This window comes from Saccopteryx leptura, chromosome 2, assembly GCF_036850995.1.
Source record: "Saccopteryx leptura isolate mSacLep1 chromosome 2, mSacLep1_pri_phased_curated, whole genome shotgun sequence".
Lineage (NCBI taxonomy): Eukaryota > Metazoa > Chordata > Mammalia > Chiroptera > Emballonuridae > Saccopteryx > Saccopteryx leptura.
This window is the reverse complement of record NC_089504.1, coordinates 185,559,371-185,586,215: the sequence shown is the minus strand read 5'-3', so window position 1 is coordinate 185,586,215 and position 26,845 is coordinate 185,559,371. Positions and strand designations below refer to the sequence as shown.

Genomic DNA, 26,845 nt, shown 5'->3' with positions numbered 1-26,845 from the left:
CCGGCCGGCCGGCAGGGGGCGCCTGCGCGGGCCGGGGCCGGCCCAGGCGGCGGGAGGCGGCGGCTTCGGCGGCGGCGGGAGGCGGCGGGAGGGGGCGGAGGAGGCGGGAGCTGAGCTGAGCGGGCGGCGGCGGCTGGGCCCGAGCCCGAGAAGATGGCGGTGCGGAAGAAGGACGGCGGCCCCAACGTGAAGTACTACGAGGCCGCGGACACAGTGACCCAGTTCGACAACGTGCGGCTCTGGCTCGGCAAGAACTACAAGAAGGTAGGCAGGCCGGGCCGCGCGAAGACCGGGGGCGGGACAAAGGGGCCGCGGCTCTACAGCGCCCCGGGCTCCTGCCCACCTTCAGGCGGCCCGCGGCCCCGGCTGCGGCCCCCTGCGCGCCCTCCGGCCCGCGCCCCTCTTCCGCCCCTCGCCACCGCCTCCCGCCGCGGGTTCCAGCCCCCGCCCCCACCGCTGCGCCCTCTGCCCCTTGTTCTCCGTTGCCCGGCGGGTCCGGTGCCAGCAGCCCACCTCCTCTGAGCCAGTCGCCTTCCGGGCTCTTCCGGGAGAGGCGGCCGGGGTTGGACCGGGTGTCAGTTGCCCCCACCCCACTCCCAACCCCCAGCGTGCCCGCCACGGTGCCTGCCAGAGCTCCCCACAGGAGCCGGGCGCCGTAGGGCTGAGGCCTCGCCGGTGCTTTGTGTACGTTGAGAGCAAGATGATGGAAGCAGGAGGGTAAACAGCCACAGAGCGGGCCCTTGGCTGCTCCATTAGCCTGAAAAAATGGCCCCCACCCTGAGGTCACCTGTCTCTACCGCTCGACCCCCTATCTCTAGCCAAGGAGCAGCAGAACCTTTTCGGGAGCCAGGGTATAGGAGTTCCTTGGCAGCGACCCCTTCTCAAACCATTCCTCAGCTTCACAATAAATTCACCCCGCCGCCCGGCCTGGAGTTGCCCTGGGTTTGGGGTTCAGAGTCTAGGCCATTCTTTTTATATTTCAAGCCTCTCACCTCATGCTGTTGATAATATGATAGGTACTAAAACAAAGGGTTTTAGAAGCCTTACCTGTCTTTTCTACTGAACCTCTCCCTGGTGTTGTCTTTGTTTTTAGGCCTTGTTGAAAGAAACATCTAAACATACAGTTTTTCTTGGAGACAGGCATCCTCTCTTCTCACTGCCCCCAGAGAGGGGTTCTTCTAGCTTTCCTTCTGCTCTCCAGTTCTTCCTGCCCAGCTTTGCAGCCTATCTGGAGTGTGATGAGTGGTTTAGAACACCCCCCCTCTGATCTTGCTTAGGAACCTGTTCCTGCTCAGGTCTCTGGGGTCAGGATCCTGACAAACAGCTGCTGAGTCTGTGGTTTGTCTGTACCCCCAAGGTGAGGCTCTGGTTCCCAGGCTTTTCTACCTTTGACCTTTCAGAAGGAAGATCAATGGAAGGGCTTCGTTTCTGATCACGGGGGGATTGACAGTCTGTGACCTGGTTCAGCTTTCAAGCTCTTAGCTCTTGATCATTTACCTTTTCCTTGAAGGATCTCTTTACACCTTTTACTGACAGGAGCACTCTCCTGTGTGATTAGGGTTGAGGAAACGGGTCAAATAGTAAAGAAAAAGTTAGCCTTCTGGCTTACTTTTAAATTAGAACAGAAGGCAAGGATGCTAGGTAGCATAATGTGGAAATGTTGAAGAATGCCCAGAGTTACTTGAGTCAGCTAAGGTTTTTTCAGAGAAGACAGATGTGGTCTTGCTCTTTACCACCCAGGCTGGATAGTAGCTGATCCTTGCCATCTAGGAGAACCTGCAAAAACATTTGTGCCCTGTACCTAGTAGAAACAGAATGCACAAGCTCATTCTGCCCAAGCTTGCTCTCTCAGTCTGTTTGCCCTACCTTGCTTCCTTGGACCTGTCTTTTTTTTTTTTTTTTACGTTTATTTTTCATTGATTTTAAGGAGAGGAAGGGAGAGAGCAAGAAAGAGACAGGAACATCAATCTGTTCCTGTATGTGCCCTGAGTGGGGGTTGAACCAGCATCCTCTGTGGTTCCAGATGCAACCAACTGAGCTATCCGGCTCTTGGACTTGTCTTATTAAGCTATATTATAGGGGACATCTTGGCTTTCCATAAAATTATCCTAAGAAATACACTATTGTCTTACTTAGAGCCTCAAAGGGATTGCTTCCATGGCCTAAACTCAATGAACCTTCATAATTTTACAGTCCTCTGTGTAGAGATCAGGGTCCTGCAACTCCAATGTCAGGATATAGCTGAGGAAGAGTAGGAAGCCCCCTTCCTACTGGCAACCTGGCCTGGGGGCAGCAGAAGTACCACTTCTTAGTGAAGGGCATAGAGGGCCCCCTTTCTGCCATTTTCGTTCTTTTCTTTTTTTTTTAATTTTTATTCATTTTTTAGAGAGGAGAGGGAGATAGAGAGAGAGAGGAGAGACAGAGAGAGAGAAGGGGGGGAGGAGCTGGAAGCATCAACTCCCATATGTGCCTCCCATATGTGCCTTGACCAGGCAAGCCCAGGGTTTCGAACCGGCGACCTCAGCATTTCCAGGTCGACGCTTTATCCACTGCGCCACCACAGGTCAGGCCTCTGCCATTTTCTTTTTTAATTTTTTTATTTTATTTTATTTTGTTTATTTTTTATAGAGACAGAGAGTGAGTCAGAGAGAGGGATAGACAGGGACAGACAGACAGGAATGGAGAGAGATGAGAAGCATCAATCATTAGTTTTTCATTGCGCGTTGCAACACCTTAGTTGTTCACTGATTGCTTTCTCATATGTGCCTTGACCGCGGGCCTTCAGCAGACCGAGTAATCCCTTGCTGGAGCCAGCGACCTTGGGCTCAAGCTGGTGGGCTTTTGCTCAAGCCAGATGAGCCCGCGCTCAAGCTGGCAACCTCGGGGTCTCGAACCTGGGTCCTCTGCATCCCAGTCCGACGCTCTATCCACTGCGCCACCGCCTGGTCAGGCCTGCCATTTTCTTTATAGAAACTACACATGTGGGGGAAGAAGATACAATGTTATCTGCCCCAGATGTTCTCAGAGTTCCTGGGGATGAAATAAGGAAGTGGTAGACAATTTATAGGGGTCTGTTTTTCTTTGCTTTTCCCTTTGTTTCCCCAGTATATACAAGCTGAACCTCCTACCAACAAGTCCCTGTCTAGCCTGGTTGTACAGTTGCTACAATTCCAGGAAGAAGTTTTTGGCAAACATGTTAGCAATGCACCGCTCACTAAACTGCCGGTGAGTGTGAAAGCAAGGGGGGGGGGGGGGGCATGAATCCTCTAATCTGGAGAGGGAGTTGTTTTTTGGGGGCAAATTTCATAATTTTTGAAATCTGGGTAATTTTTTACTATACCTATCCCTGGTCAGGGCAATGCTGCCTTGGCCTAGTCCCCAATTTATTATCCCCTTTGACTTAGTAACACTTTGTACAACAGGTTATTTCAGAGTGTGTGAGTTTGGTGTACAAAACTCTCATGGCACAGTTAAAAGGGTATGAGATTTGGATTTGCACGACTTGTATTCGAATCCTGGGTCTGCCACTTGGTGTCTCTGTGACTTGGACAATTTAAACCTTTTGCATCTCAGTTTCTTTATCTCTAGATGGGATTAATATACCTACATTGTAAGGCAGGGGTCCCCAAACTATGGCCCACGGGCCACCTGAGGCCATTTTTTCAGCCCCCGCTGCAATTCCGGAAGGGGCATGTCTTTCATTGGTAGTCAGTAAGAGAAGTAGATTGACCATCTCATTAGCCAAAAGCAGGCCCATAGTTCCCATTGAAATACTGGTCAGTTTGTTGATTTAAATTTCCTTGTTCTTTAATTTAAATATTGTATTTGTTCCCGTTTTGTTTTTTTACTTTAAAATAAGATATGTGCAATGTGCATAGGGATTTGTTCATAGTTTTCTTTTTATAGTCTAGCCCTCCAACGGTCTGAGGGACAGTGATCTGGCCCCCTGTGTAAAAAGTTTGGGGACCCCTGTTGTAGGGTTTCTGTAATGGTCAGTAAGATAACACAATAAGTGCTTGGCACAGATTGGGGCTTTGTGAATGTTGTTATCTTTCTCTCCCCTCTTCTAGGCCACATGATACAATGGCACAGGGATTAAAGAATTCCAACTTTGAGGGAGAGATCACCAGCATGGGATTTTCTGAATGGATTAAGTAATAAGAATTTAGGATATAACTCTTACATACTTCTTCCCTCTATCAATTTTGTAGATCAAATGTTTCCTAGATTTCAAAGCAGGAGGCTCCCTATGCCACATACTTGCAGCTGCCTACAAATTCAAGAGTGACCAGGGATGGTGAGACGCCCCTTCTCTATGCTTCTTACATTTAATTTAGAGAGAATTTCCCCCCTCTGATTCCTTGTGGTCCTTCTGGGGTGACAGAGCTTAGGTAGACGTTCTTATGAATCTCTTACTGTGCTAGGTCAGTAGGCCTGACTTGCTAGGTCAGAAAAATGGCTGGAATTAAGGGCCAGAATAGGCTCCAAGAGTGAGTGAGTATGTGGGTGTGCATCAGTCTATGTATTGTAGAGGAAAAGGATTCTTAGGTTGGCATCTGAAGCTTTGCTTGCCGTTTGGACTAAGTACAAAGTGAATTGAGACCAGTGAACCCCAGATCCTAGACTATTTTGGCAACAGCAGGACTGCGTCCTAATTTCCCATGTTAAAAAGTCATATACCCTAACCTTATCCCCAGATCTGAGCTATACCATTCACTAGATTATTGCCTCTTCACAAGGCGGCGTTACGACTTCCAGAATCCATCACGCATGGACCGCAACGTGGAAATGTTCATGACCATTGAGAAGTCCTTGGTGCAGGTACTAGTTAAGAACCTCCCCCATCTATTTTCCTTCCCGAGTAGGAGTCCAAAACACTCTCCCCCATAATCTCACTCCATCTATTTCTTTTTTTTTTTTTAATTTTTCCATTGATTTGAGAGACAGAAAGAAAGAGGTAGAGAATGTGGAAGAGAGAGAAGCATAAGTTCACCATTCTACTTAGTTGTTCCATTGAGTTGTATATTCATTGATTGCTTCTTATATGTGTCCTGACCACGGATTGAACCTGTGACCTTAGCACAATGGAGGATGCTTTCTCCATTTAGCCACCCAGCCAGGGCTCGCTCCATCTATTTATTCTCCCCACAGAATAATTGCCTGTCTCGACCGAACATTTTTCTGTGCCCAGAAATTGAACCCAAACTGTTAGGAAAATTAAAGGACATTATCAAGAGACACCAGGTGAGTGGGTGGGGGCCAGGAGAGGTTTTGGAAACTCCATGACTGTTTTTTCCATTCAGTAAACAGCCCTGAGCTGCCGTGTTTTCTACTGCAAAAGTGCCACTACCTTGGAAAATGACTAGACTTGAAGCCTTGAGCCACTCTTTTCTCTGTCTGCTTCTCCCATTTCCCAGTCTTGACAGGTTTGGATCACTGTTCCTAGAGGTTATCTTGGCCTGGGGGGAAAAGATCTATTTCTGTTGATTGCCTGATTTCAGAGAAATGAGATCTTTGCATTTTGGATATCTAGAATAACAAGCAGATGTCATTGCTAGAAACACAGCATCAACTTTACATTTTCCCTGTATAGAGTATTTATTCAGAGGGATTACAGTACCTGTAGCAAGTTTTAATTCTATGGCTTTTCTCCATTATTAGCACAATCCCAGCTATTCCTCTCTGCTACTCAGCTGGTATGTGCTTGGCAGACAGTGCAAATTAACTTTAATGCCAATTTGAGCAAACTGATCAGGAAGGCAGATCTCTGGTTAAATCTTACTTTGGTATTTATACCTATGAGTAGTTTAGAGGAGACTAAAATTACCTTCTTCTTTTTGTGCCATCCAGGGAACGGTCACTGAAGATAAGAACAATGCCTCCCATGTTGTGTATCCTGTCCCTGGGAACCTGGAAGAAGGTGAGACCTGGCTCTTCCTAGCCGCTGCAGTAAATGGCTTGGGCTAGGCAGTGAAGGACTGTTCAGATCCCATGAGGTGCCTGGGCTTCTCTCTCCTTTCAATCCGAAATCCTCCTATTGTCTCACATTCCCATTTCTAGGTCCTCTGCTACAATAGTTGTATATGAAGTTACTTTTCTGTTCCCCGTTAGCTTATATCTCTCCTTGCTCTATCTCTATCCCCAGAAGAATGGGTACGACCAGTCATGAAGAGAGATAAGCAGGTTCTTCTGCACTGGGGCTATTACCCTGACAGGTGAGTCTGGGTTCCTGGGGCAGGTATAAGTAAAAGAGCCAAGCTGAGAAGCACTGAAACATCTAGCAAAGCAACAAGGAGTGATTTGGGGGGGATATTTTGGGATTTTTATTTTTATTTTTTACTTTATCTTTTGGGTTATTTTTAGGTTTGTTAATTTGTTCTTCTCTCTCTTATTATGCAAATTTTCTGTCTTAGGGGAGGTTTGTACTTATTGGATTAGGCTAAAAGAATTGGGACTTTATGTATGAAATGGTTATCCCAGTATAATTTTTGATAAATAAATATTAGAAACAATCTGAATGTCTAATGGTGGGAAAATGTTTCAGCCAATTTATATCAGTTGGCTGTTATTATACAGACCTTGAACTTACAGAAGTAACATAGATAATTTGTAGATGAATATTAACTGCAAAAAGTAGAATATAAAATAACTTCAATATCATTGCAATTATGTAAAAAAAAAAATTGTACAGAAAAACGTTCCTGGGGAAAAAAACATGCTGAATGTCACAAGTAGTTGTGTTAGGATGATCCACTTTTTAATTTTGAAATATTTTGTAATTGTTTTTATTACTTGATAATGAAAAGAATCTCAGTATTAACTAGAAAAAGATATATATCAAAAAAATAACCCAACAACCCAGTACTTTTTGTACATGGAAAAGGTAAAAGATTTATACTTCTCCTTTTCCACAACTTTGTCTCACTGATTCTGTTTCATACTGAATTTTCCGTGGCAGTTACGACACGTGGATCCCAGCCAGTGAAATTGAAGCATCTGTGGAAGATGCTCCAGCTCCTGAGAAACCTAGGAAGGTGAGCTTTTCTGGTGCCCACCCTGCCCCAAGAGGAAGGCCAGGACCAGACCGCTCTTTGGAGGCAAAGCAGAGGCTCTGTGCCCTTGGGCTTTCTGTAAAAGGCCCTTAAACACAGCTATGGCTTCTAGGCTTTTCTTCAGCACAATCTGCCTTTGTATTTTAGATTCATGCAAAGTGGATCCTGGACACAGACACCTTCAATGAATGGATGAATGAGGAAGATTATGAAGTAAATGATGACAAAAACTCTGTCTCCCGTCGAAAGAAGATTTCAGCCAAGACATTGACAGATGAGGTAAAAATTCCTCTTCTTTCTTTTTTGAGCCCTCACCATAAGTTTTGAAATAAGTCTGCACTGGAGATTATTGGCTGACATTTGTCCTAATTCTCCAACCTGCAGGTGAACAGCCCAGATTCAGATCGACGGGACAAGAAGGGGGGGAACTATAAAAAGAGGAAGCGCTCTCCTTCTCCTTCACCAACCCCAGAAGCTAAGAAGAAGAATGCTAAGAAAGGGTATGCCAGCCCCTAAGCTCCCAGCCTTCATCATTCTCTCCACACCATGTTGCAGGAAAGGGCAGATCCCTTCCCATAACCACCTGACCATGTCCTACTGGTCTGAGAGGGGAGATGCAAAGGTCATCTGTAGCTACCCAGTTGTTAGTTCTAGTCTCAGCCACTAGTAAATTCCAGAAGAGCTTTACCTCCAAATGAAAGCCTTGGCCACTTCCCGTTATTCTGGGTTGATTGGTTTCTGTTTTTGCTCAGTTCTGCCCTTGGGATTCTTTCTTGCTTCCCTTTAATTTCAACTAACAGGGACTCCTTGTCCAAGGATGACTGGGTTCTCTTTCACTCTTCTTCTTTCCCAGTCCCTCAACACCCTACACCAAGTCCAAGCGTGGCCACAGAGAAGAGGAGCAAGAAGACCTAACAAAGGACATGGATGAGCCCTCACCAGTCCCCAATGTAGAAGAGGTGACATTGCCCAAAACAGGTATGGGCCGGGCCTAGCTCCTGGGCCTGCCTAACCTGCCCCTACTCAGTCAAACCCCTAGAGTGGGCTGATTTCCTAGGCCAATCTTCAGGTCTAGAGGATCTTTCTATCACCAAGGACAATCCTCTAACATCACATTCATAACTAAGTTGTGGACTGTGCTTTGTGGCTGACAGTAGTTATCTACTCTTTGATTTTGCATCCCTGTCAGTAAAATATATTTGCGCATAAATTACCTACATAAACTGTTATACCAGTTCCTTAGGAACATTATAAAACACATACAAACATTATCTAAAAACGGGAAAATGAGCCCTGGTTGGGTGGCTCAGGGGATAGAGCATCATGCCAGTGTGCCAAGGTCATGGGTTTGATCCCTGGTCAGGGCACTTATGAGAAGCAACCAATGAGTGCACAACTAAATGGAACAACTAAGTGGAACAACAAGTTGATGTCTCTCCCTCCACCGTCTTCTTTCTCTCAAAAATCAATGGAAACATTTTTTTAAAAAAAGGAAAATGGGCCTGACCTGTGGTGGCGCAGTGGATAAAACATCGACCTGGAATGCTGAGGTCGTCGGTTCAAAACCCTGGGCTTGCCTGGTCAAGGCACATATGGGAGTTGATGCTTCCTGCTCCTCCTCCCTTTCTCTCTCTCTCTCTCTCTCTCTCTCTCTCTCTCTCTCTCTCTCTCTCTCCTCTAAAATGAATAAATAAATAAAAATTAAAATAAAAAAAGAAAAGAAAAAAAGGAAAATGGCCCTGGCCAGGTAGCTCATTTGGTTAGAGCATCGTCCCAATACACCAAGGCTGCAGGTTTGATTCCTGGTCAGGCCACATACAAGAATCAACCAATAAATGCAAAAATAAGTGGAACAGCAGATTGATGTTTTTCCCTTTCTCCCTCTCTCTTCCTCTCTCTATCTTGCTTCCTCTCTCCTCCTCTCTCCTCTCCTTTTCTCTACTTATCTCTCCTCCTTTCTCCCTTTCTCTGTCTCTCCCTCTCCCCTTCTATCCCTTCTTCCCTCTCACTAAAAATCAATTTTAAAAAATGAGGAAAGTAAAAAAATTAAAAAAAAATGGGGAAAGTGTAGCCTGACCAGTGAATGGAGTGTTGTCCTGAGATGGTGAGGACCCAGGTTCGAGACCCTGAGATCACTGGCTTGAGAGTGGGCTTACCAGCTTGAGCAAGGGGTCACCGGCTTGAAGCCCAAGGTTGCTGGCTTGCACTAGGGGTCACTAGCTTGGCTGGAGCCCCCCCCCCCATCAAGGCACATATGAGAAAACAATCAATAAACAGCTAAGATGCCAGAACAAAGAATTGATGCTTTTCATCTCTCTCCATACCTGTCTGTCTGTCTCTCTCTCTCTCTCTCTCTCTCTCGCTGAAAAGAAAAGAAAAGAAAAATGTAAAGGATAAGATTTAAAAACAAATATAAAGAGAAGTTCTGATAATTCTCTGCCTGTATTCTAGTGGATCATCTTGTGCATGCTGTGTTAGAACCCCACTTTGGAGACCACTGCTTTTCAGTACTGGTTAAAATCTATTCTATAGACTAGCCCCAAGTGTATTTCAGTGTATTTCAGCATTTTGGTAAAGAGGGACACTGGGAAAGACAAGTTCCACTTCCCACCCCTAGTCAAGCAGAGCAGCTTTCTCCTCTGTCTGTGTTTTCTCCTGAGCTTTTGTGTATGAGTTTAGTTGAGGAAAGTGTCCTCTGCTTTCAAAACCTTCAAGATCTAACCACCCTTCTGCAGGGTGATTTGAGCAGGCTGTCTCAGTTCATTAAGAACTTACAGACACATAATGGGAAATGGGAATAAGGGCCTATGAAAGACTAGAATGATTTATGAGTGCCCATAGAGTAGAAGATGCTTCTCTATAAGGAAAATGTTAAATTAATTTTTGGTTGGGGAAGGGGGCAAAATAGCAAGTGAGTTTCAACCTTAGAATGATTATGACTATAGGAAGTTACCACATTTTGTAATCAGATGGATAAACGTTTTTGGAGAAAGGGAGCTCTCTGGAACTTTAACAGCAGAGAGGTAAAGGCCTGAGTTAGGCAGAACCTGTCTGATAAAATGACTCTCTTTTGGCAGTCAACACTAAGAAAGACTCGGAGTCAGCCCCGGTCAAAGGAGGCACCATGACTGACTTGGGTAAGAGGGGAGCCCGTGGCTTGAAAGAGGGGAGGTCAACTGCCACCTTCCCCCTGCTGGGGCTTTTCAGAAAGTAGGATTCTTCTTGGCCCCTCAGAAAGCTTTAGCCTTCTATCTTGCTGTCTCTTCCAGATGAACAGGAGGATGAAAGCATGGAGACCACGGGCAAGGTGGAGCCAGTTTAGAGAGGCCCTACCTCTCTATATGATTCTGATTTGTGATTATAAAGTTCCCTCTGCCCAGAACTTTCCTTGCCTGGATGTTTCCCACCCTAGACTAACCTTACCTATTGCTCAAAACTGACCCTTTTCAAGTCCTGCGGGCCATAACTATTCATTCCCATACCCATCTTTAGTGCCCACATTCCTGGGGTGTGGGGAAGGAGGGGGATGCTAGGTGCAAAATGGAAATATTGAGTATCCAGTAGCCTCCATACTTGTAGGATGAGGATGAAAACAGTACGGGGAACAAGGGGGAGCAGACCAAGAACCCGGACTTGCATGAGGACAATGTGACTGAACAGACCCACCACATCATCATCCCCAGCTATGCAGCCTGGTTTGATTATAATAGGTATTGTTGCTCCAACTTCTCACTAAATCCTTGTCTCCCTGCCTCCTTGTCAATGTGTTGTTCCTCCTCCTGCCTGTGAATAAGTTATGTCTTCCTTAGCCAAATAGATCAAGGTATACTTCAATTTTAGGGGGGCCCTGGCAGGAAGTTCTAATTTCTTCCTGCTGTCTCTGTTTGCCAGCCCTACCTTCTAGGCTTTTCCTCTCTTTGGGGCTCCCATCTCTTCACTCATGCCTTCTAAATCCACTCTGGTTTCTCCTGCAGTGTTCATGCCATTGAGCGGAGGGCTCTCCCTGAGTTCTTCAACGGCAAGAACAAGTCCAAGACTCCAGAAATGTAAGGAATCTCAGCTTATAAGTCTCTTTCTCCCCCTATTCCCAATTTTCCCATTTATTTTTCCTGATCCAGCAACATACAGTTTAGCAAACATTTCTTAAGCTCCTTCCCTGCACTATGCACTTGTGCAAGGCTAACGAAGATGTGATCTCTGCCCCCAGGCAGCCCCAGCCCAGCACTGTGACCATGGTAGCATACTCTCTAGGATTTGCCCAGTGGCCATGTAAGCATGTCTTCTGTACAAAACCAAGTACCTGCTCTTGTTTCTCCAATTTTTTTTTTTAAGCAGGATACAGGGCCTTTCAATCTGTAATTACTGATGTCCAAAATGCAAATATCCCTAGCATAAATAATAGCTTTGACTAAAATGTAATTGACTATTGCTCCACTGGTCCCTGAGAGTAGGTTTTGATAGAAAAACAAGTAGAAAAACTCAAGCCTGTCATTTAAGGGATGGAGAGAGCTCTCTGTAGAGAAGTGTTAGGTAAAGTGCAGTCTTGGGGCTCAGAAGTCTTTCTCTTCTTCAGGGTGTTGCCTCAGGCCAAGCCTGCTTGGCTTTGGATGAGACTTGCCAATCTTCTCTGGTTAGGGATGCTCCAGGATCAATATCATGATGAGACGGTGAGACTGAGTGCTGAGCCAGGGTTCCTGAGAACCCAACAAGCTTGCTTCCCAGCTGTTCCTCAGCTTCCCCTCTCCAGGGCCATTTTTCCTTCCTACAGTATTTCTTTTCCTGTACCCTGGTATGTGTCTGTCTTCTTCCTGGGGAAAGCAGTGTGTGTGAAGAAGCCTTGCTCTCTCCAGGGCAAAAGAAATAGTGACTAGATGGCATGAGTTCAACATGATTTGCAAGCATGGTTGGAACCAGAACTGTTCCACACTTTCGTTCCCTTTTTAAAAAAATAATTATATGTTTCATTTTTTCATTTAGAGATAAACCAAATTCATTGGGAAGAGAATAATAAATTTAGCCCTGGCCGGTTGGCTCAGTGGTAGAGCGTCGGCCCGGCGTGCAGAAGTCCCAGGTTCGATTCCCGGCCAGGGCACACAGGAGAAGCGCCCATCTGCTTCTCCACCCCTCCCCCTCTCCTTCCTCTCTGTCTCTCTCTTCCCCTCCCGCAGCCGAGGCTCCATTGGAGCAAAGATGGCCCGGGCACTGGGGATGGCTCCTTGGCCTCTGCCCCAGGCGACAGAGCAACGCACCGGAGGGGCAGAGCGTCGCCCCCTGGTGGGCGTGCCAGGTGGATCCTGGTCGGGCGCATGCGGGAGTCTGTCTGACTGTCTCTCCCTGTTTCCAGCTTCAGAAAAATACAAAAAAAAAAAAAGAGAGAGAATAATAAATTTTTAGGTCTGGAAGAAAGCTTATCAGTTGTATAATACTAACCACATTAAGGCCTGACCTGTGGTGGTGCAGTGGATAAAACGTTGACCTGGAACGCTGAGGTTGCTGGTTTGAAACCTTGGGCTTGCCTGATCAAGGCACATATAGTAGATGCTTCCTGCTCCCCTCGACTTATCTCTGTGTCTCCCTCCCCTCTCTAAAATGAATAAAAATTATAAATAAAAAAAACTAATAAACATGCCATGGCCAGATAGCTCAGTGGGTTAGAGCATCATCCGGAAGCACAGAGGTTGCAGGTTCCAGTCAGGGCACATACAGGAACAGAGTGATGTTCCTTTCTCTTTTTCTCTCTCTCCTTCCCTATCTCTCTAAAGTCAATACATTTAAAAAAAAATTTTAAAACCCAAAAAAACCTAACAAACGAAGCCTGTCAAAATGATGTGACTGGCAAAGAAAGGGTACAAAGAATTTTTTGGTGGCAGAATGCTTTTTAAAATCATGTTTCCACTCTGGCTGGGCAAATAGCTCTGTTGGTTAGAGCATCATCCTGAAGCACAGAGGTTGTGGGTTCAATCCCCAGTCAGGGCACATACAGGAACAGATTGATGTTCCTGTCTCTCTCTCCCTTCCTCTCTTTAAAGTCAATAAAATAAACATTTACAAATAAATAAAATAAAATCACATTTCCTAACTAATATTTTGTACTTTTGGTATAAAATAGTAAATAAGGTCCTGGCCGGTTGGCTCAGCAGCAGAGCGGCAGCCCAGTGTGTGGAAGTCCCAGGTTTGATTCTCGGCCAGGGCACACAGAAGCACCCATCTGCTTCTCCACCCCTCCCCCTCTCCTTCCTCTCTGTCTCTCTCTCTTCCCCTCCTTCAGCCAACGTTCCATTAGAGCAAAGTTGGCCCGGGCACTGAGGAAGGCTCCATGGCCTCTGCCTCAGGCACTAGAATGGCTCTGGTCGCAGCGGAACAACGGTCCAGATGGGCAGAGCATCGCCCCCTGGTGGGCATGCTGGGTGGATTCTGGTTGGGCACATGTGGAAGTCTGTCTGCCTCCCTACTTCTCACTTCAGAAAAAATACCAAAAAAAAAAAATAATAATAATAATTGCCTGCATTTATTGAGAGCTTAATGTCTCCCAGGCAATGTCCTAAGTGTCCTGCATACTTTGACTAGTTTAATCTCTATATCAGCTTGAGAGGAAGATCCTATTAGTATCCCCAGTTTATTGATTAGTAAACTGAGGTATAGAGGGGTGAAGTTACTTGCTTAAGGTCACACAGATAGTAAGTAGTAAACCCGAGCTCTGAATCCTTTAGGTCATGGTCTTAAACTTTACACTTTATCTCGCAACAGCTACCATTTTTTGAGCTCCTACAACATGTCTGGCACTGTACTAGATCTTCACAGGTCTTTCTAATCCTCAGTAGACACTCCATTTTTGTGGATGAAGAAATGGAGAGGCAAAAATTTAAGTAACTTACTGAAGGCCATCATGGTAGAACTGGGATTTAAAATTGGATCTTTCTGCCTGACCTGTGGTGGTACAGTGAATAAGGTGTTGACCTGGAACACTGTGGTCACCAGCTCAAAACCCCGAGCTTGTGAGGCAGCTACTATGAGTTGATGCTTCCTGCTGCTCTCCTGCCTTCTCTCTTTCTAAAAGAAAAAAAAGAAAGAAAGAAATTAAATCTTTCCATGTTCAAAACGTATTTGTATAAAAAAATAAAAAAGAAAGTATTTGTATACCATGTCACTGCTGACTAGTTGGATACGTGGATATGGACCTCTCTTTAACATCTGCATTTGGAAAATAGGGCTTGTTTTTTAACCTTTGGATTTCTTATTTAAAAGTTAGATGAGGCCCTGGCCGGTTGGCTCAGTAGTAGAGCATCGGCCTGGTGTGTGGATGTCCTGGGTTCGATTCCCGGTCTGGGCACACAAGAGAAGCAGCCATCTGCTTCTCCACCCTTCCCCCTCTCCTTTCTCTTTGTCTCTCTCTTCCCCTCCCTCAGCTAAGACTCCATTGGAGCAAAGTTGGCCCAGGCACTGAGGACGGCTCCATGGCTTCCACCTCAGGTGCTAGAATGGCTCTGCTTGCAACGGAGCAATGCCCCAGATGGGCAGAGCATCGTCCCCTAGTGGGCATGCTGGGTGGATCCCAGTCAGGCACATGCAGGAGTCTGTGTTTCTGTCTCCCTGCTTTTCACTTCAGAAAAATTACAAAAAATAATAGAAAATTTACGTTAGATGAGCTTGACCTGTGGTGGCACAGTGGGTGAAATGTTGACCTATAATGCAGAGGTTGCTGGTTTGAAACTCCAGGCTTGGCCCTGGCTGGATGATGGCTCAGTGGTAGAGCATTGGCCTGGCATGTGGAAGTCCCAAGTTTGATTCCTGGTCAGGGCACACAGGAGAATCAGCCATCTGCTTCTCCACCTTCCCCTCTCCTTTCTCTCTGTCTCTCTCTTCCCCTCCCGCAGCCAAGGTTCCATTGGAGCAAAGTTGGCCCTGGGTGCTGAGGATGGCTCTGTGGCCAATGCCTCAGGTACTAGAATGGCTCCGGTTGCAGCGGAGCAATGCCCCAGAGGGGCCGAGCATCACCCCTGGTGGGCTTGCTAGGTGGATACCGGTCCGGTGCATGCGGGAGTCTGTCTGTCTGACTCCCCCACCTTCTTGCTTCGGAAAAATACAAGAAAGAAACTCCAGGTTTGCCCAGTCAAGGCAAATACGAGAAACAACTACAACTACAAGTTGATACTTCCTGCTTATCTCTCCCTTTCTCTCTCTCCTCTCTAAAAAGTCAATAAATAAAACCTTAATTAAAAAAAGAAAAAAAGTGCCTGACCAGGCGGTGGCGCAGTGGATAGAGCGTCGGACTGGGACGCCAAGGACCCAGGTTCGAGATCCTGAGGTCGCCAGCTTGAGTGTGGACTCATCTGATTTGAGCAAAAACTCATCAGTTTGAACCCAAGGTCGCTGGCTCAAGCAAGGGGTTACTTAGTCTGCTGAAGGCCCGCAGTCAAGGCACATATGAGAAAGCAATCAATGAACAACTAAGGTGTCACAATGCGCAACAAAAAACTAATGATTGATGCTTCTCATCTCTCCCTGTCTGTCTGTCCCTGTCTATCCCTCTCTGACTCTCTGTCTCTGTAAAAAAAAAAAAGAGAAAAAAAAAGAAAAAAACTTAGATGAGGCTGTGGCTGGTTTTCTCAGTGTGTAGAGCATCAGCCTGGTGTCAGACATCCCAGGTTCTCTTCCCTACCTTTCTTTCCCTACTCTGTCTCTTTCCCTCCTGCAGCCAGTGGCTTGGTTGGTCCGAGCATCGGCCCCAGGCACTGAGAATAGCTCAGTTGATTCGAGCATTGGCTCCTCAGATGGGGGTTGTTTGGGAGGATCTGATTGGGGCACATGTGGGAGTCTGTCTCCCTCTTCTCACTTTAAATAAATAAATAGATAGCTAGATAAATAAATAAAAATTGGATGAATTATCCCCAAGTACATAATTCACTTAGCTAAAATCCCATCAAGGAAAATGTCAGCCATGTTTGAAGCCCTGGCACATAGTAGACCCATATTAACGAATCCAGTGGTTCTCTCTTTTCTATCTTTGTCATGCAAGAGTCATTAGTTCCTTTATCATTTTTCCTGCTCTTTAGCCCTCAACAGACATTTATTTTTCTACCTCATTGTTCATTTCTCCTTCTAAGCTACCTGGCCTATCGAAACTTTATGATTGACACTTACCGGCTGAACCCCCAAGAGTATCTCACCTCCACTGCCTGCCGCAGGAACCTAGCAGGTGATGTCTGTGCCATCATGAGGTAGGTTTTGCAGCTGAGAGGAAAGGGGTATATCAGGATGTCTGTCTGCAGATGTCTCTTGGCATAAATAGAGATATCAGCAAGGAACATAGGGGAATGAGCAGAAAAACACATCCATAGAGAAGAGTGAAGTTCAGGTTTGGGGTATGAGTGATTTGAGGAATGGCAGTTGCACTCTGAAGTGTGGAAGAAAGGAGAGAGAGCACATCTATAGTTGCAGGATCCTGGTTTTTACTTGCTGTCTAGGAAGAGATATTTAGTAAGTGGATGAGTATGAAGAGAGGGTCTGACTGGAGATGTAGACTTGGCATATACATAGTAGAAGGAAATGAGATTTCCCAGGAAGTAGAAGGAGCAGAGAAAAGAGGGGCAGGGAGCCCTGGCCAGATAGCTCAGTGGGTTAGAACATCGTCCTGAAGCACAGAGGTTGCTGGTTCATTTTCTAGTCAGGGAACACACAGGAACAGATCAGTGTTCCTATCTCTCCTCCCTCTCTCCCTCCCTCTATAAAAACAATAAAATATTTGCAAAAGAAAGAAAAGAAAAGAGGGCCAGAGAGAGGGAGTTTTAGGCCTCCACCTCTGCCCCAGTTCCACCTTTCTGGTTGCTTTCTGACCCTGTCTCTGTCTCTGTCCTCACAGGGTCCACGCCTTCCTGGAACAGTGGGGTCTTATAAACTACCAGGTGGATGCTGAGAGTCGGCCAACCCCAATGGGGCCTCCACCCACTTCTCACTTCCATGTCTTGGCGGACACACCCTCAGGGCTGGTGCCTCTGCAGCCCAAGACCCCACAGGTAGGGTGAGAGGCTGTAGGGTCAGGGTGGGAATGAGTAAAAATTGGGCTTCTTTGGACTTTTCTTTTTTCTGGTTTTTTAGGGTAATGGTTCAGGAGTATTTTGAGGCTTCTTCCTTTTCCATGGGATGCAAAGGGCGACAAGAATCACCCCCAGGTGTTTAGCAACCTCTCAGCCTCTGTACCTAAGACTTTGAGGACTTGCTCAGGGAGAAGAGATGTTCCTTGTCCTCAAGGAGCAGACTAATGTAGGGGATGGAATAGATAGGGAGAAAATGGCTTCAAATTCAGTTGCATGAAATTTTTAACGTGGTTATGTTTCCAACATTTTTTTCATTTTTGCCTCATAATTATTATCACTTCCATTTTTTCACTTCCATTTCATTCATTACAGAAATTAAGAAAGTTTATGTGGCTTGCCCAAGGTCACTGAGTACTAAATCTAGGGTTAGAACCTAATTGTCCAGCTCCTAAGAGAACTTGTAAAGATATATGTGAATATAAATGGATAACATGCCAACTACAGATCTGATTAATCATTAAGGGAACATGGAACGGTGGCATGAGTGCCTGCAGAGCTTGTGGGCCACCCAGCATTTGGTCTTGAGGCCTCTAGGGCCTTGGCCTGGTATTCACTGCCCAGCCTCCATGACATCAAGCTCTGTCCCCCAGGGCCGCCAGGTTGATGCTGATACCAAGGCTGGGCGCAAGGGCAAAGAGCTGGATGACCTGGTGCCAGAGACTGCTAAGGGCAAGCCAGAGCTGGTAGGTGGGGTGTAGACCCTGCTGGGCTTTTTATTTGCCCCTTTATTGGGGGGCCTCTGCCCGGGAAGAAGAGACATGAGAGCAGAGGAACTACAGCAGTGAGGGAGGAAGTCCTGCCCAGGGCTGTCCCTGGCTTTGGGAAGGAAGCTCCTTCTGTCTCTGCTCTCTCTCTCTCTCTCTCTCTCTCACTTTCTCTCTCTCTCTCTCTGTCTTTCTCTCTCTCTTTCTTGTTTTCTTCCCTGGCTCTTGGTCGTCATTTGTACTCACTTCTTTCTTTCCCTCCACAAATAGACCTCTGCTTCCCAGCAAATGCTCAACTTCCCTGATAAAGGCAAAGAGAAACCAACAGACATGCAGAACTTTGGGCTGCGCACAGACATGTACACAAAGAAGAACGTTCCCTCCAAGGTATGGAGGTATGGGATGACTTGGCTAGAGTGCCTTTATTCCTCAGAGGTCACAGGCTCCTCTCTCTGACTCACCTGTATTTTCCCTGCAGAGCAAAGCTGCGGCCAGTGCCACTCGAGAGTGGACAGAACAGGAGACCCTGCTACTCCTGGAGGTAATTGGACCAAGGAAAAGAGAGGTCTGTGAAAACAGAAGTGACCGGGGTGCCAGGCGCACTCGTGAGTGGGGCAAGAGTGATCTTGCCCTCGGTCTCTCTCCTTTCCGATACCCATCACACCTGCCCTAGGGAATAGCTCCAGGTCCGAGATTTGGGCCATTTCCTTAACTCCCTATCCTTTCTCAATGCAACTTGGAAGTTCTCCTTGGAACCAGCAGAGTACACAAATACCACAAACAGCGAGCTTTGAAGTCAGCTACCCTTATTAGTAAGATGGGGGGTGTTGACCTTCAAGGAAAGTGGCCAAGTAAGCAAAGTTGTATCTCCACCATCACCACTAGGCACTGGAAATGTACAAAGACGACTGGAATAAAGTATCAGAGCATGTGGGAAGCCGCACACAGGACGAGTGCATCTTGCATTTTCTTCGTTTGCCAATTGAAGACCCATACCTGGAGGATTCAGAGGCCTCTCTGGGCCCCCTGGCCTACCAGCCCATCCCCTTCAGTCAGTCAGGCAACCCTGTTATGAGCACTGTTGCCTTCCTGGCCTCCGTTGTTGATCCTCGAGTCGCCTCTGCTGCTGCGAAGTCGGCTCTAGGTAATGTGGAGGGATCCTGGCCCTCTTAGTTTGCAGCTGAAGGATTCGTTACTCAGACCCTGAGACGCCCTCAGGTTTGGCTGCCCTGCTGGCCTTGTCTTCTGCTGGCATCAGCTCAGGCACCTGTCTAGTTCCATGCTGGTCTGGATGAAGAGATGGGCTTTCACTGGGGCAGCCAGGACTACCTACCTGTCCCCACTCCCAGCCTCATCCTCTCTGGATCTTGCAGAGGAGTTCTCCAAAATGAAGGAAGAGGTACCCACAGCCTTGGTGGAAGCCCATGTTCGGAAAGTGGAAGAAGCAGCCAAGGTGACAGGCAAAGCAGACCCGGCCTTTGGTCTGGAAAGTAGTGGTATTGCCGGAACCACTTCTGACGAGCCTGAACGGATTGGTAAGGTTGGCAGGTTCCCAGATTTCTCCCCTTCCACCAAGAGCCAGAGCCACCTGTCCTCCCTCTGTCATCTCTGCCTTGGGAAGACTCAGCACAAGATCAATAGGAGACTGGCGGGCTTTTAATTTTCCCCAGGACTTGACCTTAGGGACTGTGGCTCCCAATGAGTCCTCTCACTAAGATTTTGGCTATGAAAAGGGGCTGTGGGAAAAGTGTTGTAGAGACAGACTATATCAGCCATTTCCCATTTCTTCTTCCCACGGGCCCAGAGGAGAGCGGGACTGATGAGGCGCGGGCAGAGGGTCAGGCCACAGAGGAGAAGAAGGAGCCCAAGGTATAGCGGGATTGACCTGGGCCAGGAGGGTGGAGGGGCAGGCATGGCTCTGTGGTGATGGGGAGCTGGTTTAGTCCAGCTCAGGCAGTCAAAGGCTGGGCTTCTGGAGCTAGACAACCTCCCAAGTAAAAGGTGTAAATTCATTTCCAGTCCGACCCTCTGTGTGAGAGCCAGTCCCCCTGATATCCTCTATTTTTCTTTCCCTGGGACTCCAGGAACCCCGAGAAGGAGTTGGGGCTGTAGAGGAAGAAGCAAAGGAGAAGACCAACGATGTTCCCAAGAAAGATGAAGAGAAAGGAAAAGAAGGCGACAGTGAGAAAGAGTCAGAGAAGAGTGATGGGGACCCCATAGGTGAGCCTCCTAGCATGATGATTGAAGTCCAGAAGAGAGAAGGGAGGCTGTAGGACTAACAACCTTGTTCCCGGCCCAGTTGACCCTGAGAAGGAGAAAGAACCAAAGGAGGGGCAGGAGGAAGTACTGAAGGAAGTGGTGGAATCGGAGGGGGAGAGGAAGACCAAGGTGGAGAGGGACATCGGAGAGGGCAATCTTTCTACTGCTGCCGCCGCCGCGCTGGCTGCTGCCGCCGTGAAAGCCAAGGTGAGGGCCAGAGATCCAGGGACCCCAAGAAGGAGATGCCCCCTTTGATTTCACTTCACCTGGAAGAAATCCTTCCTTGCTCATCCTTTAAATAATGCTGATCATTTCCTTTTTCTTTTGATTCTAAGAGGGTGAGTTCGTTGTTGCTGCTCTAAGCTGTTTTAAGCTTTTACTGTCCTCTGATTATTTGATCTGGTTTTATCTCTTGCCACACTTTATTTTTCTTCATGTTTTTTTGAAACTATTAAGCCTGTGTTGTGACCATGGCAAGTTTTTTCTTTCTTTCTTTCTTTTTTAAGATTTTATTTATTGCCTGACCAGGTGGTGGCAAAGTGGCTAGAGCATCGACCTGGGATGATGAGGACCCAGATTCGAAACCCCAAGGTTGCCGGCTTGAGCGCGGGCTCATCTGGCTTGAGTGTTCGATCATAGACATGACCCCATGGTTACTGGCTTGAGCCCAAAGGTCATTGGCTTGAAGCTTAAGGTCACTGGGTTGAGCAAGGGGTCACTAGCTCAGCTGGAGCCCCCTGGTCAAGGCATATATGAGAAAGCAATCAGTGAACAACTAAGGCAGGGGTCGGGAACCTATGGCTCGCGAGCCAGATGTGGCTCTTTTGATGGCTGCATCTGGCTCGCAGACAAATCTTTAATAAAAGTAATAACGTTAAAAATATAAAACATTCTTGCCTGACCAGGCAGTGGCTCAGTGGATAGAGCGTCGGACTGGGATGCGGAAGGACCCAGGTTCGAGACCTCAAGGTCGTCAGCTTGAGTGCGGGCTCATCTGGTTTGAGCAAGGCTCACCAGCTTGGACCCAAGGTCGCTGGCTCAAGCAAGGAATTACTCAGTCTGCTGAAGGCCCGCGGTCAAGGCACATATGAGAAAGCAATCAATGAACAACTAAGGTGTCACAAAGCACAAAGAAAAGTTGATTGATGCTTCTCATCTCTCCGTTCCTGTCTGTCTGTCCCTGTCTATCTCTCTCTCTGTCTCTGTTAAAAAATATATATATATAAAACATTCTCATGTATTACAATCCATTCATTTCCTACCGCTCATGTTCATGGTTGCGGGTGGCTGGAGCCAATCACAGCTGTCCTCTGGGACAACACCAAATTTTTATTGGATAATGCCTAACATACACGGGTCATTGTATGGCTCTCACGGAATTACATTTTAAAATATGTGGCATTCAAGGCTCTCTCAGCCACAAAGTTTCCCGACTCCTGAACTGCAATGAAGAATTGATGCTTCTCATCTCTCTCCTTTCCTGTTTGTCTCTCTCCTGCTTGCTAAAAAAAAAAAAAAAAAAAAAAAAAAAAAAAGATTTTATTTATTGATTTGAGAGGGAGGAGAGAGAGAGAGAGAAAGATGGGAGGGGCAGGAAGCTTCAGTCTATAGTTGCTTCTTACCTTGGTCAAGCTAGCCTGGGGCTTCAAACCGACAACCCCAGCATTACAGGTTGACTGCTCTATTCACTGCACCACCACAGGTCAGGTGGCAAGTTTTTTCCTAAAACCTGTCAGCCTCCACCCAACCATTCTTTGCCCCAGAATGTCCATCACTGGGTCTTCCTGCTGATGTTTCTTCTAACCCTCCTTTCCTAGCACTTGGCTGCCGTTGAGGAGAGGAAGATCAAATCTCTGGTGGCCCTGCTGGTAGAGACCCAGATGAAAAAGTTGGAAATCAAACTCCGGCACTTCGAGGAGCTGGAGACGATCATGGACCGGGAGCGAGAAGCAGTGAGTAATGTCCCCTAAAGGGTGGTCAGCAGAGCCCAGAGATCCCACTTTGATGCTGAGCCTCAGTTGAGGATGGGGCAGTGGGGAGGAGGGAGCTGCAGAACAGAAAGTATGAGATAGGACTTCAAAACAGAATAGAGCAATCCAGTCCAGGACAGAAGGAGCCAGCCTCAGGCAGTTAAAGACATGGCCCACAGGTGGAGCCTGGAGACTGAGGACCCACAGAATGTCAGCTCCTCCGTGGGGCAGAGATTTTAATTTTTTTTCTTTTTACTTTTGTGACAGAGACAGAGAGAGGGACAGACAGGAGGGAGAGAGATGAGAAGCATCAAGCCTTCGCGTTGTGGCACCTTAGTTGTTCATTGATTGCTTTCTCATATGTGCCTTGAGCAGGGGGCTCCAGCTGAGCCAGTGACCCCTTGTTCAAACCAGCGACCCCGTGCACAAGCTGGTGAGCCTTGCTCAAACCAGATGAACCTGCGCTCAAGCTGGCGACCTCAGGGTTTTGAACCTGGGTCCTCTGCATCCCAGTTCAACACCCTATCTACTGTGCCACCACCTGGTTAGGCACTCACCAATTCTTTTTTTTTTTTTTTTGCAATGTCTTAATATGTTTTTATTTATTTATTTATTTACTTACTTATTTTTTTTTTTTTACCGAGACAGAGAGTGAGTCAGAGAGAGGGATAGACAGGGACAAACAGGAACGGAGAGAGATGAGAAGCATCAATCATTAGTTTTTCATTGCATGTTGCAACACCTTAGTTGTTCATTGATTGCTCTCTCACATGTGCCTTGACCGCGGGCCTTCAGCAGACCGAGTAACCCCTTGCTGGAGCCAGCGACCCTGGGTTCAAGCTGGTGGGTTTTTTCCTCAAACCAGATGAGCCCGCACTCAAGCTGGCGACCTCAGGGTCCCGAACCCAGGTCCTCTGCATCGCAGTCCGATGCTCTATCCACTGCGCCACCACGTGGTCAGGCACCAATTCTTAAGAAAGAAAATAACATGACTTGACAAGAGAACTGGAAGTGTTTTCCAAATGCATGAGAAGTACAAAGTTTTGGAGTTGAAATGAGCAAGGACACCCCTGGTTAATTCCATTGCAATGAGAAGCCATGTGGACAGCCAGAAAATTGGGGAGGAGGGTAAGATGATGCCAACACACGATTTAGATTTTATGTGGGGAACTGCCAGAGTGAGAAGGTGGGTTTGTTAGAAGACAAATAGGGTCAAGGTGTTTGCCTTGGAGATCTTCTGATCACTGGTAACAGTACTCAATTGGCACTGGCAGCTGGAGTATCAGAGGCAACAGCTCCTGGCCGACAGACAAGCCTTCCACATGGAGCAGCTGAAGTATGCAGAGATGAGGGCTCGGCAGCAGCACTTCCAACAAATGCACCAACAGCAGCAGCAGCCACCACCAGCCCTGCCCCCAGGCTCCCAGCCTATCCCACCTACAGGCGCTGCTGGGCCTCCTGCAGTCCATGGCTTGGCTATGGCTCCGGCCTCTGTGGCCCCTGCTCCTGCTGGCAGTGGGGCCCCTCCTGGAAGCTTGGGCCCCTCTGAACAGATTGGGCAGTCAGGGTCAACTGCAGGGCCGCAGCAGCAGCAACCAGCTGGAGCCCCCCAGCCGGGGGCAGTCCTACCAGGGGTACCACCCCCTGGACCCCATGGTAAGTGATGGGTCCTTAAACTCTTTTTTATTATTGATTTTAGAGAGGAAAGGAGAGAGAGAGACATCAGTTTGTTGTTCCACTTATTGATGCATTCATTGGTTGATTCTTGTATGTACCCTGACCAGGGATTGAACCTGCAACCTTAGTGCACTGGGATCATGCTCTAACAGACTGAGCCATCCAGCCAGGGTGGGTGGGTTCTTGAACTCTTGCCAACTAGAGGGATCCAGGTGAATGATCCAGGTCCCCTGGAAGTAGATATATGATAGGACTGGAGATAGAATTGTCCTCAGTTTATACTGATGGGCCCAGCTCTGTTAAATCCTTAAGCTAGCAGGGATTCCCTCCCCAAACCCAGATCTTTGGGATTTTGTTCCAAGGATTTACCACTGATTCTAGTGTCAAGGAAAGGGAAGGTGGTACCTGGGAGTGGCTAGATTATCCTTCGTATAAAAGTAAGTTGATAAGTGAGATTTTCTGCCTCTAGTCTTTTTTTTTTTTTTAATTTTTAAAAATATGTTGAAGACTTTATTCATTTTAGAGAGGAGAGAGAGAGAGAGAGAAGGGGGGAAGAGCAGGAAGCATCGACTCCCATATGTGCCTTGACCAAGAAAACCCAGGGTTTTGAACCGGCAACCTCAACATTCCAGGTCAATGTTTTATCCGCTGCGCCACCACAGGTCAGGCCTGCCTCTAACCTTCTTGATCTCTCCTCTTTATTTCCAGGCCCCTCACCGTTCCCCAACCAACAAACTCCTCCTTCAATGATGCCAGGGGCAGTGCCAGGCAGCGGGCACCCAGGCGTGGCGGGTAATGCTCCTTTGGGTTTGCCTTTTGGCATGCCGCCTCCTCCTGCTCCATCCATCATCCCATTTGGTAGTCTAGCCGACTCCATCAGTATTAACCTTCCCCCTCCTCCTAACCTGCATGGGCATCACCACCATCTCCCATTTGCCCCGGGCACTCTCCCCCCACCTAACCTGCCTGTGTCCATGGCGAACCCTCTACATCCTAACCTGCCGGCGACCACCACCATGCCATCTTCCTTGCCTCTTGGGCCGGGGCTCGGATCCGCCGCAGCCCAGAGCCCTGCCATTGTGGCAGCTGTTCAGGGCAACCTCCTGCCCAGTGCCAGCCCACTGCCAGGTGAGAAGGGTCCTGGAGGGGAGAAGGGTGAGGGAGGGGGCTCACATGGAGGGGTGGAAGGCAAGTGGGGATTGGCTCAGGTCTTTTATGAGTACTTTGGTAAAATTAGAACACAGGAGGAAGGGCCTCTCTGGCTGTCCTCCACCATTCCCCAGCCTGGCAGCTGCCACCTCTGGGATGACGTTGGGGTCTTTCACTGGTGGGTCACAGAGGAGTCCTGTGCACAGAGCATCTCATTTGTAAACTTGAAAAACACCTACCTGGTTGCATGATGATTGGCATCCTCTTTGCTTGTCCCTGTCACGCTCAAGTGCCCCATTTACAGAGTTCCTTTGGGGGCAGGACGATGATTTGGGGTCAGTTTTCCTAGTGTGAGGTGGGAGAGGGTGTTGGGAAAAGGAAGTTATACATTGTAGGTACCTCATTCATCTCCCCACCCATTGCATGCCATGCCCAGTTCTGTTTGTCTATGATGGCCTGGGTCGGAAGCCTTCTCTCCTGCTCACCTGAGCTGATTCATCTTCCCTTTCTCCACAGACCCAGGCACCTCCCTGCCTCCAGACCCCACAGCCCCGAGCCCAGGCACAATCACACCTGTGCCACCTCCACAGTGAGGATCCAGCCAGACATCTCTGTCCCTTACTCCCCCGTGGAGATCAAGTTTCCAGGAACAGCCTCCCCCCACCACTGGGACACTTCCCCAGCCTGGAGAGTTCGTCACTACGTAAGGAAAGCTCTTCCTGCCCCTCCAAAGCCCCTACCATGCCTGTCAGGGGCATGCATTTTTATATCGGATTATTCAAGGACTTTTGTTTAAAAGATCTTTCTAATGTCTGGGAGAAAGCATAGGACGGGGATGCTGCCCTCAAAGGAATGGCTAGGGGAAGGTGTTTATACAAGGTTCTAATTAACTACTTCTAAGGGTACACCCCCCCTCAAAACTGCATTTTTTATGGATGAAAAAAAAGCCCTTTTAAAGGAAATTTTATTTTAAGCTGTATTGAAGCTTCCTCCACCCACTGGGAAAAAAAAAAAACTTATACATTTTTTGGAGGGAGGTGAGTTTTAGGGAAGGGGAATTAACATTCTAGAGAGTTCTGAGGATAGAATAGGGTACAGAACCTGTCTCCTCCAGCCCTCATTAGTGATCGAGGTAACCCAGTACCCCCTCAGCCACCTTACCCCACGTTTTATGCCTACTAATCTCTCCTGCTGTTTCCTCAGTGTTGCTATTTTAGGCCACCCCAGTTCAGCTGTTGAGCCCTTTCCCTCTGAATGTTAGTTTTGTGTTTTTAAGTTACTGACATAGTTGATGTCACATTAGTGTTTTTGGTGAGGAGAAATATTTTGGGGGATTTCCTGTGATAGGTAAGAGGAAGACAAGTCATTTGGGGTCTTTGACCCCTTAGGCTCTATGAGTGCTCCTAGAAGACATGGAGAGGGCAGCTATAAGAGGATGGGAAGTTTTAAAAGTCTAAAATTTTCAAAAAGCACTTAAGCACCTCATTCTTATGACTCTGGATCATCCCCGTAACCTCTTTCCTCTTCCACCAAGACCCTCAGAACCTTGACTGGTTGCTGCGGGTTCACTGGGACTTGGAGGCAGTAGGGGTGGGGGTGCTCAACTTAGGATAGTGCTGGCGCTCAGCCAGCTCCCCAGATTCTAGTGCCTCACATACCAGCTCTCCCTTCTTCATCCTTGATGTGAAGGCAGATGTAATTCCAGGCTCTGCATCAATTCCTGGTCCCTCCCACCAGGCCCTTTGTTCCTCATGTCCGTTTCTTTTCCTCTGCGTCTTGGCACCTTCCTTCTGTTCAAGTTTTCTGTAAATTTTCTCTTTTCTTTCTTTTTCTTTTTTATAAATTAATTTGCTTTCAGTTTTATCTTGTGGATGCCTGCTGTGTTCCCTGATCTGTGGCTGTCAGGTTCTGGGGTTGGGCTGGGGCATCGTCCCTGGACT

General features: G+C 47.5%; 1 protein-coding gene across 4 annotated transcripts; it reads left to right on the top strand.

Moving 5' to 3' along the window:
* The first annotated feature begins 89 nt into the window (after positions 1–89).
* SMARCC2 (SWI/SNF related, matrix associated, actin dependent regulator of chromatin subfamily c member 2) lies at positions 90–26,768 on the top strand. Of its 4 annotated transcripts, XM_066369755.1 has the most exons (30): positions 90–264; positions 3,106–3,225; positions 4,212–4,297; positions 4,740–4,821; positions 5,152–5,244; positions 5,851–5,920; positions 6,146–6,215; positions 6,959–7,034; positions 7,200–7,331; positions 7,437–7,552; positions 7,906–8,030; positions 10,130–10,189; positions 10,322–10,359; positions 10,632–10,762; positions 11,027–11,098; positions 16,157–16,270; positions 16,912–17,065; positions 17,737–17,829; positions 18,121–18,237; positions 18,329–18,391; positions 18,736–18,994; positions 19,224–19,385; positions 19,655–19,719; positions 19,935–20,070; positions 20,150–20,316; positions 21,927–22,061; positions 23,354–23,735; positions 24,465–24,548; positions 24,819–24,884; positions 25,422–26,768. In XM_066369755.1, exons 1-30 carry the CDS (start codon positions 154–156, stop codon positions 25,496–25,498), a joined length of 3,456 nt encoding a protein of 1,151 aa, XP_066225852.1. In that variant the 5' UTR covers positions 90–153; the 3' UTR covers positions 25,499–26,768. The 4 variants fall into 4 exon arrangements, with proteins under 4 accessions (XP_066225852.1, XP_066225849.1, XP_066225853.1 ...); XM_066369752.1 differs by having other exon boundaries at positions 24,465–24,884; XM_066369756.1 differs by lacking the exon at positions 24,819–24,884 and having other exon boundaries at positions 91–264.
* The last annotated feature ends 77 nt before the right edge of the window (positions 26,769–26,845 follow it).

Excerpts from the sequence above, each read along its gene's own strand:
- SMARCC2 (XM_066369752.1), top strand. The coding sequence starts at position 154 with ATGGCGGTGCGGAAGAAGGACGGCGGCCCCAACGTGAAGTACTACGAG. Across the intron at positions 3,226-4,211 it reads CACCGCTCACTAAACTGCCG|ATCAAATGTTTCCTAGATTT; the intron begins GTGAGTGTGAAA and ends TCAATTTTGTAG. Across the intron at positions 16,271-16,911 it reads GATGTCTGTGCCATCATGAG|GGTCCACGCCTTCCTGGAAC; the intron begins GTAGGTTTTGCA and ends CTGTCCTCACAG.